A 16,073-nucleotide genomic window follows, 5' to 3' on the forward strand; every position below is an offset into this window, starting at 1 on the left:
GATAAGAAACAAAAAAAACAGGAAAAACAGGAAAAAAACAGAAAACAAAAATAAAATGGTGTACTTAAGCCTTAACATGTCAGTAATTACCAGTTAAAAGACAGAGATTGGCAGAGGAGGTTAAAAATATGACCCAACCCTACATTCTCTACAATAAACTCTTTTCAAATATAATGATACAAGGGCTTGAAAGTAAGAAGATGGAAAAAAATGTATCATGCAAACATTAGTCAAAAGAAAGCAGGTATGGCAATACTAGTATTAGTTAAAACAGACTTCATGGCAAAGAAAATTACCAAAGTCAGAGAAGAAGATTAATGATAAAAGGGTCAATCCACCAAGAAAACATAGTAATCCTAAATATGTATGCACCAAACAACAAAGCTGGAAAATATGTGAACAAAAGCAGAACTGAAAGGAAAAATAGACAATCCACAATTATTTTAGAGTCTTCAATATCCCTCTCTCAATAACTGATAGAACTACTAGACAGAAAGTCATCAAGGTGATAATAAGAGCTTAACAACATTAACCAACAGCATCTGATTGGCATTTAGAGAACACCCAACACAGCTGAATACACATTCTTTTCAAGAGCATGTGGAACATATACCATAAAACAAACCTCAATAGACTTAAAAGAATTAAAATTATGCAAAATGTGTTCTCCAACCACAGTGGATTCAAATACTTGTAAACTAAACAACACACTTGTAAAAAATTCATAGTTCAAAAAGGAAGTCTAAAGGAAAAATTAAAAATATACATGGACCTGAATGAAAATGAAAATACAACATATCAGAATTTGGGGGATACAAGGGCCGGCCTGTGGCTCACTTGGGAGAGTGTGGCACTGATAACACCAAGGCCACGAGTTTGGATCCCTATATAGAGATGGCCAGTTAGCCACTTGGGAGAGCGTGGTGCTGACAACACCAAGTCAAGGGTTGAGATCCCCTTACCGGTCATCTTTATTAAAAAAAAAAAAAAAAAAAAATGGGGGGATACAGCTCAAATAATGCTGTGAGGATAATTTATAGCACCGATGCATATATTAGAAAACAGGAAAAGTCTCATCAGTAATCTAAGATCTCACCTCAAAAACCATGAAAAAGAGCAAAATGAAACCAAAGCAAGCAGAAGGAAGGGCATAATAAAGAGAACAGAAATCAGTGAAATTGAGGGCCGGCCCGGTGGGCACTGGAGAGTGCGCCGCTTGGGAGCATGGCGGCGCTCCCGCCGAGGGTTCGGATCCCATGTGGAGACCGGTTCCCGCTCACTGGCTGAGCGCGGTGCGGGTGCAACACCGAGGGTTGCCATCCCGTTGCTGGTTCCTGGTACGGGCGCGACACCGAGGGTTGCGATCCCGTTACCGGTCAGTAAAAAAAAGACAAAAAGGGAAAAAAAAAAAAAAGAAATCAGTGAAATTGAAAACAGAAAAACAATAGAGAAAATTAATGAAACATAGCTGGTACTTTGAAAAGATCAATAAAATTGACAAAACTTTAGCAAGACTGGCCCCCCCCCAAAAAAAAAGAAATATAAATTACTAATATCAAGAATGAAACAGGATTATCACTGCAGACCCTGTAGGTATCAAAAGGAAGGGAATATGTACTACAAACAACTCTACACACATAACTTTGATTCCTAACACGGAAAGGACCAATTCCTTGTGATATACAAACTATCACAACTCACCCAGTATCAAATAGATAATTTAAATTGTCCTATAACTGTTAAATAAATAGAATTTGTAATTTTAAAGCTCCCAAGAAAGAAATCTCCAGTCCCAGATGGTTTCACTAGAGAATTCTACCAAATGTTTAAAGAATTAACACTAATTCTACACAATCTCTTTCAGAAAATAGAAGAGGAGGTAACATTCCCCAATTCATTTTTTAGAGCTAGTATTATTACCCTGATACCAAAACTAAAGACAGTACCAAACAAAAGAAAGATTCAGACCAATGTCCCTCATGAGTATATATGTAAAAATCCTTAACAAAATATTAGCAAATGGAATTCAGCAAGATATAAAAAATAAGGCCGGCCCGTGGCTCACTCGGTAGAGTGCAGTGCTGATAACACCAAGGCCACGGGTTCGGATCCTATATAGGGATGGCCCGTTTGCTCACTGGCTGAGCGTGGTGCTGACAACACCAAGCCAAGGGTTGAGATCCCCTTACCGATCATCTTTAAAAAAAAAAAAAAAGAAAAAAAAAAGATATAAAAAATATTGTACACCATGTCCACATGGGGTTTATTCCAGGGGTGTAAGGCTGGCTCAGTATTTGAAAATCAATCAATGTAATCTACCATATCAATATACTAAAGAAGAAAAATCACATGGTCATATCAATTGATGCAGAAAAATCATCTGATAAAATTTCACCTATTTATGATTTTAAAACTCTCAGAAAAATAGGAATAGAGGGAAACATCCTCAATTTGATAAAGAGCATCTACCAAAAATACCTGTAGCTAACATCAGATTTACTGATGAAAGGCTGAATGCTTTTTCCATAAGACAGAAAACAAGGCAAGGATGTTTGCTGCCACCACACTTACTCAACATAGTGCTAGAAGTTCTAGCCAGTGAAGTAAGGCAAGAAAAGAAAAGATATACAGATCAGAAAGGAAGAAATAAAGCTGTCCCTCTTTGCAGATGACCTGATTGTCTGTGTAGAAAATCCAAAGGAACATACAAAAAGGTTATAGGTGGGCCGGCCTGTGGCTCACTCGGGAGAGTGCGGTGCTGAGCTCACTGGCTGAGCGTGGTGCTGACAGCACCAAGCTAAGGGTTAAGATCCCCTTACCGGTCATCTTTAAAAAAAAAAAAAAAAAAGTTATAGGATACAAGATAAACATGCCAAAGTTGATCATATTTCTATATGCTATCAATGAACACATGGACACAGAAATTGAAAATATATTACCATTTACAGTCACTCATTAAAAAAGGAGTTCTTATGTGTAGATCTAACAAAACATGTAAAGGACTTGTATGCCAAACACCACAAAAGCTGGTGAAAGTAATTAAAGAAGATCTAAGTAAATGGAAAGTCATACCTGTTCATGGACTAGAATACTCAAGATGTAAATTCTCCCTAAATTGATGTACAAGTTTAATGTAATTCCTATGAAAATCTTAAAATTTTTTGTAGATAGACAAAATTATTCCAAAATTTGTAGGGAAAGACAAAGGAACTAAAATAGCTAAAGCAATTTTGAAAAAGAAGAATAAAGTGGGAGGAATCAGTCTACCCGATCTTAAGGCTTGCTATATAGCCACCATAATCAAGACTATGTAATATTTGTGGAGGGATAGACACAGATCGGTGGTACTGAGTTGAGAATCCAGAAACAGACCCACACAAATGTGCCTACTGATTTTTGACAAAGGTGTAAATGCAGTTCAGTGGAGGAAAGAAAGCTCTTTCAACAAAATGGTGCTGGAACAAATGGACATCTGTAGAAAAATAAGTGAACCTTGACCTAAACCTCACGCCTTATACAAATATTAAACTTGAAGTGGATCACAGACTTAAATATAAAACATACAACTATAAAACTTTTGAAAAAAACATAGGAGAAAATCTTTGGGATTAAGGGCTAAGCAAAGAGTTCTTAGGCACCAAAAACACAATTCATGATAAGAAATATTGAAAAATTGGACTTCATCAAAATTAAAAACTTTGTTCTGCAAAAGACCCCGTTAAAAGGGTGAAAAGGCAAGCCGCAGAGTGAAAGAACATATTTGGAAACCATGTAATCTAGAGTATATAAGGAACTTTGTAAACTCAACAGTAAGAAGGCAGATGATCCAATTAGAACATGGGCAAAAGACATGAAGCGACATTGCACTGAAGAAGATATACAGATGGCAAATAAGCATTGAAAAGAAGTCCCACATTATTAGCCATTATAGGGAAAAGCAAATTAAAACCACACTATTATTCCATACCTATAAAAAGTAGTGACAACACCAAATGCTGGCAAGAATGAGGGGGACTAGGTCTGTCATTGCTAGTGGGAATGTAGAAAGGCTCAGCTGCTCTGCAAAATGGTTTGGCACTTTCTTTTAAAAGCTAAATATGCAACTACCATACAAGCCAGCAGTTGCACTCCTGGGCATTTATCCCAGAAAAATGAAGACTCATGTTTACACAAAAGCTTACACATGGATGTTTGTAGCAGCTTTCTTCATAACAGCCAGCAACTGAAAACAACCTAGGTGTTCATCAGTGGGGGAATAATTAAACAAAATGTGGTCCCTCTATACCATGGAATGCTACTTGGCAATAAAAAGGAAGTGACAACCTGCATGAATTTTTGGAGAATTTTGTTGAGTGAAAAAAGCTAATCCCCCAAAGTTACATACTGTATGATTTCATTTATATAACATTCTTGAAATGATAAAATTATAGAAATGGAGATTAGCGGTTGCTAGGGAATAGGCTGGGGGGAAGCCATTGTGGCTATAAAAGAGCAGCATGAGGGTCCTGGGATGATGGAAATCCCCTGTATTTGAATATATCAGGCTCCTGGGTGTGAGATTATACTCTCGTTTTGTAAGATGCTACCATTGGGGGAAACTGGGCCTAGTGTACGTGGTATCTCTCTATGTTAGTTCTTACACTGCATATGAGTCAACAGTGACCTCAAAATAAAAAGTTTAATTTACAAAAATGCTCTGGGCAATGTACTCATTGGGTGCTTAGCCTGAACGCTTTAGGTTCCTGCCACAGTCTCCAAAATAAACTGCAGTCACTTGCTGGGTGAGCTGTTACTCATAGGCTGTCATGCCTCTGTGTGCTGCTGCTAGCAGAGCTGGTCTCTAGCCCCTCTTTTCGGCAGGTTAGGAAATTGTGGAGCTGTTTTCTGTTAAGCAGACCTTGTTCTTGATGATGAAATATGTCATGTGCTCATAAAGGAATTCTTTCTTGGCTTTCTCTTGTCCGTGGCTCATCTTGGGTTATGAGAGCCAGAAAGAGCATCAAGTAAACATTTGAGTGGGATCTTGCTGTAGTCTGGCTGGTCTCAGATGGTCCCTGCAAGCTCGTGTTTGGTGCAGTTACGTTTCCAGGACCTGTGATCTATAGGGACTTCCACGCTTGTCACCTTGTTGAGGTGCTACTACTGCTGCAGTCACAGACCCAAAGTCTCTGTGGCTTTGCACAGTGTGTCTCACTCACATGAGGCCTGGGGTAGGGCTGGGCTCTGAGCTGTCACGGGTGACACCAGCTCAGCACAGAGCAGAGGAGAGGGTGGAGTCAGCACATCAGCTCTGAAGTGCCTTTGTTTCACTTATCCTGAATGTTTTGTTGGTTAGAATAATCATATGCTCCCACCCAGCCATGATGGTGTCACGCAGCATGGAGAGGACCTGGTATGGGGAGCACTTAGAACCTGCCCAGAAGCAGGGTGCTTGTCATATTCTTCTTCCCACTCCCAATGTCCAGGAGGGCCACCCTCAGTTCCCCAGTCATCCTCATCTGCATCTGGGGAGCTTTGGCCAAGGACCAAGGGGTGGGGTGGCCAGGCCTGGCAAGGTGAGATGAGGCCCTGCAATCTGTCCTCAATCTGTTCCCTCTCTCTCGATTTCAGAGAAGCTGATGACTCCCGAGATGTTTTCTGAAATCCTCTGTGACGACCTGGATTTGAACCCACTGACGTTTGTGCCAGCCATCGCCTCCGCCATCAGACAGCAGATTGAGTCCTACCCCACGGACAGCATCCTAGAGGACCAATCAGACCAGCGTGTCATCATCAAGGTGGGTGGCTCCTTGCCCTGTACCAGGGCCTTCCTTGCTCTCAGCCAGGGGGTTGAGGGGCGCAGAGAGAACACCAAGGCCTTGGCAGGAGCCTGTCTTTGGATTTCATGCTGTGGGTTGGAGCTTCTGGAACACTGGCTTTGAGGCAGCATAGTTCAGTGGCACTAAGTACATTCACATTGTGGTACAGCCATTACCACTGTTCATCTCCAGAAATTTTATTATCGTGTAAAATTGAAATTGTACCCATTAAATGTTAACACTTCATCCTCCACTTCCCCCAGCCCCATACAACCACCATTCTACTTTCTCTCTCAATAAATTTGACTATTCTAGTTACCTAACATAAGTGGAATTATATATAATAGTTGTCCCTCAGTATTGGAGGATTGGTTCTAGGACCTTGTGCAGATACCAAAATCCACAGATGCTGGTCCTTGATATAAAATGGAGTAGTATTTGCATATAACCTATGCGTGTCCTTTCATATAATTTAAATTGTTTCATACTTCTGACACCAGAAAATAAACAAATCATCTCTAGGTTACTTGTAATACCTAATAAAATGTAAATAGTTGTTATACTGTATTTTTTAAATATCATTTTTTTATTGTTATATTATTAATAATTGTTTTTTGGTGGCTGGCCAGTACAGGGATCCAAACCCTTTGACCTTGGTGTTATAACACCATGCTCTAGCCAACTGAGCCAACCATCCAGCCATGTTATATTTTTTATTGGGATTTTTTCTGAAGATTTTTGCTATATGGTCAGTCGAATCCACTGATGCAGAACCTGGGGATATGGAGGGTTGACTGTGTTTGGCCTTTTGTGATAGGCTTAGTTCACTTAACATGTCTTCAAGGATTATTCATGTTATGTCATGTCAGAATTTCATTCCTTTTTAAGGCTAAATAATATTTCATTATATAGATGTATCAGATTTTGTTTACCCATTCATCCATCAGTGGACATCTGGGTTGTTTCCACATTTTGGCTGTTGTGAATAATGCTGCTATGAACATGGGTGTACAAATATCTGTTCAAGTTCCTGCTTTCAGTTCTTTTGGGTATATACCCAGAAGTGGAATTGCTGGATCATATGGTAATTCTGGTTTTACTATTTTCAGGAACTGCCAAACTGTTTTTCCCACAACGGCTGTACCATCTTACATTCCCACCAACAATGCATAAGGGTTTCAGTTTGTCCATTTCCTGTCAACACTCATTATTTTCTATTTTGTTGATAATGGCTAGTCTAATGTGTGTGAAATAGTATCTCATGGTTTTGATTTGCATTTCCCTAATTGATAAATGATGTTGAATGTCTGTTTATGAGCTTATTGCCCATTCATATATCTCTTTGGAAAAATGTCTGTTCAAATCCTTTGCCTGTTTTTGAATTGGGCTTTTTGTGTTGCTGTTGTTGAGGTTTACCAGTTCTCTATTCTGGATATCAGTCTCTTATCAGATATGTGATTTGCAAATATTCTCTTCCATTCTGTGAGCTGCCTTTTTACTCGGTTGATAGGGTCCTTTTGGTGCACAAAATTTTAAAATTTTGATGATATCCAATTTGTTTATTTTTCCATTTGTTGTTACCTGTGCCTTTGGTGTCATCTAAGAATCATTGCTGAATTCAGTGTCATGAAGCTTTTCTCCCATGTTTTCTTCTAAGAGTTTTATAGTTTTAGGTCTCATGTTTATGTCTTGCATCCATTTTGAGTTAATTTTAATATATATATATATATATAGTGTTAGGTAAAGATCCAACTTTATTTATTTATTTTTTTGTCCTTTTTGAGACCAGCCGCACTGTGCTCATGAGCGCTGTGAGCGCACCGGTCATCCCTATATAGGATTTGAACCCGCGGTGGGAGCGCTGCTGTGCTCCCAGCGCCGCACCCTCCCGAGTGCGCCACGGGCTCGGCCCCCAACTTTATTTTTCATATGTGAATATTGAGTTTTCCCAGCACCATGTGTTGAAAAGACTGTCCATCCTCCACTGAGTGGTCTTGGCACCCTTGTCAAAAATCATTTGACCATAGATGCAAGAGTTTATTTCTGATCTCTCTATTCCATTGGTCTTTATGTCTGTCTTTATGCTAGTACCACACTGTTTTGATTACTGTAGCTTTGTAGGAAGTTTTGAAATCAGGAAGTGTGAGATCCCCAACTTTGTTCTTTTTTTCCCAAGATTGTTTTGGCTATTTTGGGTTTCTTGAAATTCCACATGAATTTTAGGATAGATTTTTGTATTTCTGCAAAAAATATTATTGAGATTTTGATGGGCATTGCAATGAATCTGTAGATGACTTTTGTTAGTATTGACATCTTAACAATATTGAGTTTTCCAATTCATGAACATGGGTTGTCTTTCCTTTTATTTATGCCTTCTTTAATTTCTTTCAGCAGTGTTCTGTAGTTTTCATTGTACAAGTCTTTTGTCTCCTTGTTTTATTCCTATGTACTTTATTCTTTCTGATGTTATTTAAATGCAGTTATTTTCTTTAGTTTCTTTTTAGATTGTTCATTGTTGCTGGATAGAAGTGCGACTGCTTTTGGGCCGGCCCGGTGGCGCACTGGAGAGTGTGCCGCTTGGGAGCGCGGCGGCGCTCCCGCCGAGGGTTTGGATCCCATGTGGAGACCGGTTCCCACTCACTGGCTGAGCGAGGTGCGGGCGCAACACCATGGGTTGCGATCCTGTTGCCGGTCCCCGGTACGGGCGTGACACCGAGGGTTGCAATCCCGTTACCGGTCAGTAAAAAAGACAAAAAGGAAAAAAAAAAAAGAAAAGAAGTGCGACTGCTTTTTATGTGTCAATTTTGTATCCTGTTACTTTGCTGAATTTGTTTTTATTTATTTATTTATTTAGGTGGCTGGCCAGTACAGGGATCAAACCCTGAACCTTGGTGTTATCATCACCACACTCTAACCAACTGAGCTTACCAGCCAGCCTACTATTTAATACTTTTATTTTGAGAGAGATGTGAATTTGTTTTCCTTAACCCTTTGTTTCCTTTGTTTCAGTTTCACATCATGATCAGCTAGCAGAAAAAGGGCATGATTGAGAAAGAAGAGGACATTGTGGGAGAGAAATTGAGGGGGAATGGGGTGCAGTAGCAGGTGCCTTGCCTGTGTCCCTGGGCACAGCCTATTGGCTCTGGAGGACAGCCCTGAGGGGTCTGGTCTGTGCCAAGTCTTTGTCCGGTAACCATGGTGAGGATTAGGCCATATGGGTTAACCCACCCAACCACGTTTCCTAATGATTGGGGTCAGCCACATTGCAGGATCCTTCCTGAGTCTGACCAACCAGCTTCCCTTTTTTCTCAGATATCAAGTACCAGTTTTTAGTTTTGGGTTTTTTGTTGTTGTTGTTGTCATAATGGGGTTTGTGGGGTAGCTACCCAGAAAGTTGTCAGGCAGCTATAAATCCTCCTGGGGCTGTCACCTACTTCATGGAAAAGAGGCTTTCTTGGTGACCCACCAACTCATCTGTACTCACCACCAATGGGATGATGTCAGCTGGTAGGCTGTTGGGAGAACATCTTCAGGTCGGGTTTCCTGCCCTGCTCCCTGGGATTGGACCAGGTGCCATATGGTGGGCATAGCAGGCCCAGGGAAGCCTGCTATGTTGGACAGTGCTGTATTTATCAGGCCACCCCCAGACAGCTCCCTCCTGCCCTCCCCCTCCAGGGGAGGTCTCAGCAGGACAGCTAGAGTGTCTGTCTGTCCTCTGCTCAAACACTCCAGAAGCTGCCCAGATCCTTCTGTGGAAACCGAACCTTCTGACAGCCTCAGGGCCCTACTCAGCCCTCGTCCCTGCCCCTCGCTGCCCTCATCTCCTCCCCTTCTCCCCTTACTGGGCCAGGCCAGTACCAGGCCTCACCTCCTGAGCTCTTTGCTTTGCTGTGTCCCCTGCCTGGGATGCTCTTCCTCAGGGAGCCATATGGCTCCCCTCTAGGCTCACTGAGTTCTCCCTAAAGGCCAGTTTTCCTGGCATGTCTTCTCCTGCCTACTGAGGCCAGCCTCAACTTTCTACCCTTTCTTTGTCTCTACCACTAGTACTCAGCACTGTTTGAATTTATGTCTCCCTTTGGCAGGCAGGCAATCTGTACTTTTGAATAAATGAATGCATTAATGACCAATGGCAGGGGATGGGCAGCACCATGCAAGAGCCTGGGGCAGGGCTGGCTGCTGGCTGTGAACTGATCACCCGTGGTCATGTCAGGTCCTGTTGGGTCCTGTGTGGTGTTTCCATGGGTTGCCAGCTGCCGCACGCTCTTTCCAGACCTGATGCCCACATGGTTTGCTCGGCACTTGATTTCATTATGCATACGTGCATTGATTGCCTGGTCTGGCTGCAGCATGAAGACAGGGAAGGACTCGGAGGCTGGGCTGCAGCCCACACCACCCAGCTGTGTGCTACGTGTGGGATGCTGCAGCTCCGCACCTGGCTTCCTCCCTCTGCTTGCTAGTGCTGTCATGAGGATTCACTCATTCCCAAAGCAAGTGCTGTTGAGACCATGCCTGGCATTCCTGGTTCTCGGGATGACAGAGAGGCAGAAAAAAGGTAGACAAATGATTAAGACCACCTTAGAGAGGCCTAAGTGCTGCAAAGAAAGTAGAGCAGGAGGGTATGGAAAGGGGCTGGTGGGGAGGGGAGGGCTTGGGAGCTGGTGCTTAGCTGAGGCCAGAATGCTGAGAAGAAGCTAGTTCTGCCCAGGTGAGGGGAACATTCTAGTGAGCAAAAAGTGGTGCACAGGGCCCAGAGGCTCAGGGCTCCATGAACATGGTCAGGGGTTGGGGTTTCCTCATTTCTCGCAAGGGAGGCAGAAGTGCCCAAGGTGGCTGGGCTGGGCTGTTCCCCCAGGGCTGGGCTCTAAGAGCAATGGCCAGTTCACCATGCCCTCATCCTCGTCTTAAAGCTGAGAGGCAGGAGCATGACTGGGCAGGTGCATGTGGCTTGCTCAACCAGCAGAACACTGGACAACAGGGAGGGATAGTCCCAGCCCCACACGACAGTGGAAGGAGTCTTACAGACTTGATGCCTAGGGAACAAAGCTAGGCCCCAAAGGGTCCATCCTTTGTGATTCCATGACATCCAGTTTCAGAACAGGCGCAACTAAGCTGGGGTGAGGAGCCAGGATGGTGGCTCCCCAGGAGAAGGCCAAGGTGGGAGCTCCTGGGTGCAAGCCATGTTGTCTGAGTCTTGGTGCTGGTTACTAGTGTCCATTTGTGAAAACCCCCCCAGCTGCATGCCCGGGGCCCTCTCTGGCTGCGTGTCACACGTCAGCAGGGTGTCTGCTGGAGGATGAGGGACATGGGAGGAGTTGGCCTAGCACCTCTGCTCCCCTGCCAGGCTTGCCTGTCACCTCGCCTGGTTGGTACAAGGGACAAACTCTGTAAAGAAACAAAGTAAGGGCATAGATGTTGGCTTAAGATGGAGGCTCAGGGACAGTTTATGATGAGTGATACTTGAGCTGAGCCCTGCCTGGCCTTTGTAGTTATATAAAGATTGAGAGCAGCAGGATTCAAAAGGCAGAAAAGAGGGCACCAGCCACTGTGGGGAGAGAGAGGGACAGGAATAGAGGTGAGGTGGGACTTCGGTGCCCCCAGGGGCCACTTCAGGGCCTCCCAAAGGATGACTGTGCCGGGCCCTGAGCCAGAGCCTCTCGGGGCAGCCTGAGAGGCTTGTGGGGACAGCTCCGTTTAGCAGGTGAGGAAGTGGAAAGACAAGGGCCTGCCCTGGTTCTAAGCAAGGTCCACCCTAGGCCTGGTGGCTCCAGAGCATTCGTCCCCACCTTCTCGTGGCCTCCCTGGGCTGGGGCGGTCCTGACTGCTTCTAACTTGTGTTCTTTGGTTCTTGCCCCAGCTAAACATCCATGTGGGAAACATTTCCCTGGTGGACCAGTTTGAGTGGGACATGTCAGAGAAGGAGAACTCACCGGAGAAGTTTGCCCTGAAGCTGTGCTCAGAGCTGGGGTTGGGCGGGGAGTTTGTCACCACCATTGCATACAGCATCCGGGGACAGCTGAGCTGGCATCAGAAGACCTATGCCTTCAGGTAGGATCACATTTAGATCTCTCCCTCCCTTTTTCCTCTGCAAAACCATTTTGGGAAAGATACTTCTCTGTATGAGTGGTGATGCCTTTGCGATGTTCTTGGGCTCCGATCTGGCCATGGTAAGTTTGTTTGCTCTGTCCCCTTCCTGCCTGGTGCATCTCTGTAGGGCTCCCCTGGTGTGTCACAGACGGGGCTGGAGTTAAAAAGACAGCTATTGGAAGCACTTAGCAGGGGGCCTGGCAAAAGGAGTTCCATCAGTGTGAATCTGAAGTCCCCAAGTGCCAGCTGCAACCTTGAGGCCCTCCACCCTCATGCACATGGCATCCTCTCCCCAGCTGTCACGCCCTGCATCCTCTCTGTGCTCTTGCCCAGACTCTTGGTTCTTCCTCTGTTGGACTGGCATTCTTTGTGAACAAGGGCCCTCCCCGGCTCACAGGGTCAGGAAGGTGTAGCAGCTCCTCCATACTGTGGTGTCTCTGCTGCCCTTCAGTCAGAGAACATTTGATGAGTCCCATGCTGGCCTGAGCTCCACACTGGTGCTGTGGAAGAGGAAGAGACAGGCCACCCTGATACCTTCCTGCAGCATTCAGCCTGCCTGAGAAGGTGGAAGTGTGAACAGAACATTATGGTCCAGGGTCCTCTGTGCTAGGGGTGGGGGTGGACCAGAGGGAGCTCGTTCCTGGCAGGAGGTAGGAGCTCAACCAGCTTTTTTTGTGTGTGTGTGACCGGTAAGGGGATTGGAACCCTTGGCTTGGTGTCGCCTGCATCGCGCTCAGCCAGTGAGCGCACCAGCCATCCCTATATAGGATCCGAACCCGCGGCCTTGGCGCTCCCAGCGCCGCACCCTCCCGAGTGAGCCACAGGGTCGGCCCTCAACCAGCTTTAATGAGGGTTGGAGCTCGCCCGCCTTGTCAGCAGTGGAGGAACAGGAAGCCCCATAGTTTATAACCCTGTCCTCTGAGCGCCTTTTCTGTGTCGGGATGATGTGCAGGGCAGGGGTGTCACTGAGTATCCCTACATAAAAACAGAATGTTAGGATTTATTCTGCTCATGAGACTGTCATCATCCACATTTGCACTTGTCACTGAGAGACAACAGCTTAAAATGCTACATATAAGAGAAGCAAGTACTAAAGTCTTTTTACAAAGACAGGATAGTTAGTGGAGCTCATTAGTAGGTTTGTGTCTCAGCTTGTTTTCCCAGACATCTCAAGAGACAGCTTTCTTATGGCTTCCTGTAAATCTGAGCAAGAGAGAAGGAATGAGGCACACCCACATGGTGCAAGGCCCTGGGCCTGGGAAGTGGTTGAGCCCCTCAGGGCCCAAGTACCTTCTGTGCTGAGAGGACATCCGTCACCTACTGTGACCTCTCCAGCAGCTCTGCCGCCCAAGTGGTTCTGCTTCACCGATGGGGGCAGCCCAGACAGTAGGCTCCTGCAGGTTGAGAGCTGGGTCTGGTTGACACCTCCCTATGTTATCTGTTCACCCTACACATAGCCAAAGCCAATGGGCCCAAGAGCCAGTAGCCTTGTGCCCTGGAGTCTACTCTTTGAGGTCCTGTGAAGCAGTGACATTGCACAGGTCCTGGGAGTGACATCAACACACCTCCCCCACACGCCAGTTGAGTCAGAACCCTGGTTCTGGACTCGCAGGTGCAGGTGGCAGACTTGCTGCTGCTGGCAGCCGCACACTAAAGGTGGTGACATTTGCCTAGCTCTGTGGTTGCTGCCAGTGCCATAGTCAGGGCTCAGGAGCTGAAGCCCCCCAGGGCCTCCTGGCATCTTTTTTCTTGGCCATCAGCACAGGGCAGCATCGCTGCTGCTCTGACCCCTGGGTGACCGAAGCCATCAAATTCCTTGCCAAGTTCCAGGCTGTCTGCAGTTCACAGAGTGGCCCCAGTGCACACCCCTTTGGGAGCCTATGGTGGTGGCAGGTCAGTACTCACAGACGGATCTCTTTTATCGGCGTCCACCTAATGAATTCCAGTTGTGTGGACTGGGAATATCACAGACCCCCCCACCCCACTGTGGTCTACGGTGCTGATTGTGCAGGTTTCAGATCTTTGGGATTAAAGGCAAGACCACCCCGCTAGGGACAGGGGCAAGCACACATCTCCTACATGGTGGCCTGCCTGGGGGGCTGGGAGGCATCTGGAGCATCTCTTTTGGCATCGGGAGGGTTACTTGTGTTTTCCTAGCCGACCAGGCCTCTTAAACTCTTCACGCAGGGCCTGGCCTGTTCTTTGTGCACAGCCAGGATACACCCCACACTGGAAAAGAGCTGGTAAGGACAGGACAGGGACCTTAGGGTCAGGAGCTGGCTTGACTCAGACTTCACTGTCCAGGGGACAGAACTGTGGCCCGCTGTGGCAAGGAAGGGTGCTGGAACTTGTGTCCCCTGACCCTAACCCACTTTCCTCCCACTGCACTGCCCCTCCTTACAGGAGCTGAGAAGGCAGGACCTCTTAACTCTTCCCCCAAGGAGACCAACGTCAGCCCTGTCCTGCCCTTTAGGCCCTGCCTGGGGGAAGGAGAAGGAGCTGCTGAGTCCCCAGGGTCAGGGGCTGCTCTCAGCCCACAGAGAGCTGGACCAGGAGCCCTAGGAACTGCTGAGTCATGTGACTCCTTAAAAAGGGTTTTAAATTCTGGGCCTCTGTTGCCACAAGTTGGAAGGACTCTGAATTCCTGAGAGCCAGTCCTGTCCATCTCCCACCAGCCTGAGCCCAGTGCCTGGCTGCCATGCCCTCAGCGATGGGGGCATTGTCTGGTGTCCACAGTGCAGTGGGACAAGCTGGTCACAAGATGTGCATGAGCAAGGCCACGATGCCCACAAGTCAGGGGAACCAGGGCAGAGGTGGGCCACTCCTTCAGCAATGGAACGGGCAGGTCTGATGTGGGCAGAGGCAGGAAGCATGGGGGAACAGGAGCGGGTGACAAACTGTCAGGGACCCTAGGCTTCTAAAGAACAGAATGGACCAGAGCAACTGGGGGAGGGGGCTGGGCTGGGCAGAGCATGTGACCCATTGCTTACTACTTCTGAGGAGAGTTGCATTCTGCAAAGTCACTGGTACCTCTTCTGGGCCAGCCCCGGGCCCCAGGCCAGGTACCAGAGGAGACAATACCTGTGTGGCAGAGGAGATAGACACATGCACATGGCCACAGATGTGCCATGACCACAGAAAGCACCAGAGGCAGCAGGCATGAAGAAGGGCAGCTGGGAGTGGGTGGGGGTGGCTAGAACCTGGGGTGAGGATGGCCAGGGCAGGGTGTTGGCATCGGGGCACTGGGGTGGGAAAGAGGAGGTAGGGACCAGGGCAGGAGCTCAGAGAAGGCAGGCAGGTGCGGCCCACTTCCAGACTGCCTGTGGATTGGGCACTGGGTGTCCTACCCTCTGGCGCTCCTCATACCAGCAGCCCTGCCAGGAGTATGTGCTGGGTGGGGCAAATGTGGACTAAGGGTCACAGAGCTTGGCAGCTGGGCCTGAGTGAGGGACAGAGAAACAGTGACACTGGCACAACATCAGGAATTAGGTTGGGGAATGCCAGGACACTTAGGATTGGTTGAGTGTAAGCCACAGAGGTTACTCCTGAAGCTGTGCCCTCCAGCTCTGGCCTGATGTTGGATTTTATTTGTTTGTTTGTTTGTTTTTTTAAAAGATGACCGGTAAGGGGATCTTAACCCTTGATTTGGTGTTGTCAGCACCACGCTCAGCCAGTGAGCGAACCGGCCATCCCTATATGGGATCCGAACCCGGGGCCTTGGTGTTATCAGCACCGCACTCACCCGAGTGAGCCACGGGCCGGCCCAGATTTTATTTGTTTTTATAACAGCTTTATCGAGATATAATTCCCATATCATACAATTCACCCATTTAAAATATACAGTTCAGTGGTTATTAGTGCGTTCACAGAGATGTGAAACCATCACCACATGATGTGAAACCATCACCACATTCAATTTTAGAACATTTTCATCACCCCAAAAGGAAGCTCCACACCCTCATTCCCAAGACTCGTAGCCCTAGACAACCACTACCTACCTTCTACATAAATCTACGTCTGTAGATTTGACTCTTTTTTTTTTTTCCCCCTAAAGATGACCAGTAAGGGGATCTTAACCCTTGACTTGGTGTTGTCAGCACCACGCTGTCCCAGTGAGCGAACCGGCCATCCCTATATGGGATCCGAACCCGGGGCCTTGGTGTTTTCAGCACCGCACTCACCCGAGTGAGC

The 16,073-nt window shown here is 46.5% G+C and overlaps 1 protein-coding gene across 3 annotated transcripts in view; it reads left to right on the plus strand.

The window, feature by feature from the left end:
* The window catches only part of SMARCB1 (SWI/SNF related, matrix associated, actin dependent regulator of chromatin, subfamily b, member 1), a 43,678-nt gene that overhangs the window by 15,306 nt on the left and 12,299 nt on the right, over positions 1-16,073 (plus strand). For 2 of the 3 annotated variants that reach the window (XM_008568568.1, XM_008568569.1), the window contains exons 6-7: positions 5,611-5,777; positions 11,653-11,843. In XM_008568568.1, coding sequence (XP_008566790.1) covers positions 5,611-5,777; positions 11,653-11,843 — 358 coding nt within the window. Of the gene's footprint in view, positions 1-5,610; positions 6,092-11,652; positions 11,844-16,073 lie in introns of those variants that run through there. The other variant, XM_008568567.1, reaches the window with a different exon arrangement.

Source organism: Galeopterus variegatus, unplaced genomic scaffold, assembly GCF_000696425.1.
Source record: "Galeopterus variegatus unplaced genomic scaffold, G_variegatus-3.0.2 Scaffold424, whole genome shotgun sequence".
NCBI lineage: Eukaryota > Metazoa > Chordata > Mammalia > Dermoptera > Cynocephalidae > Galeopterus > Galeopterus variegatus.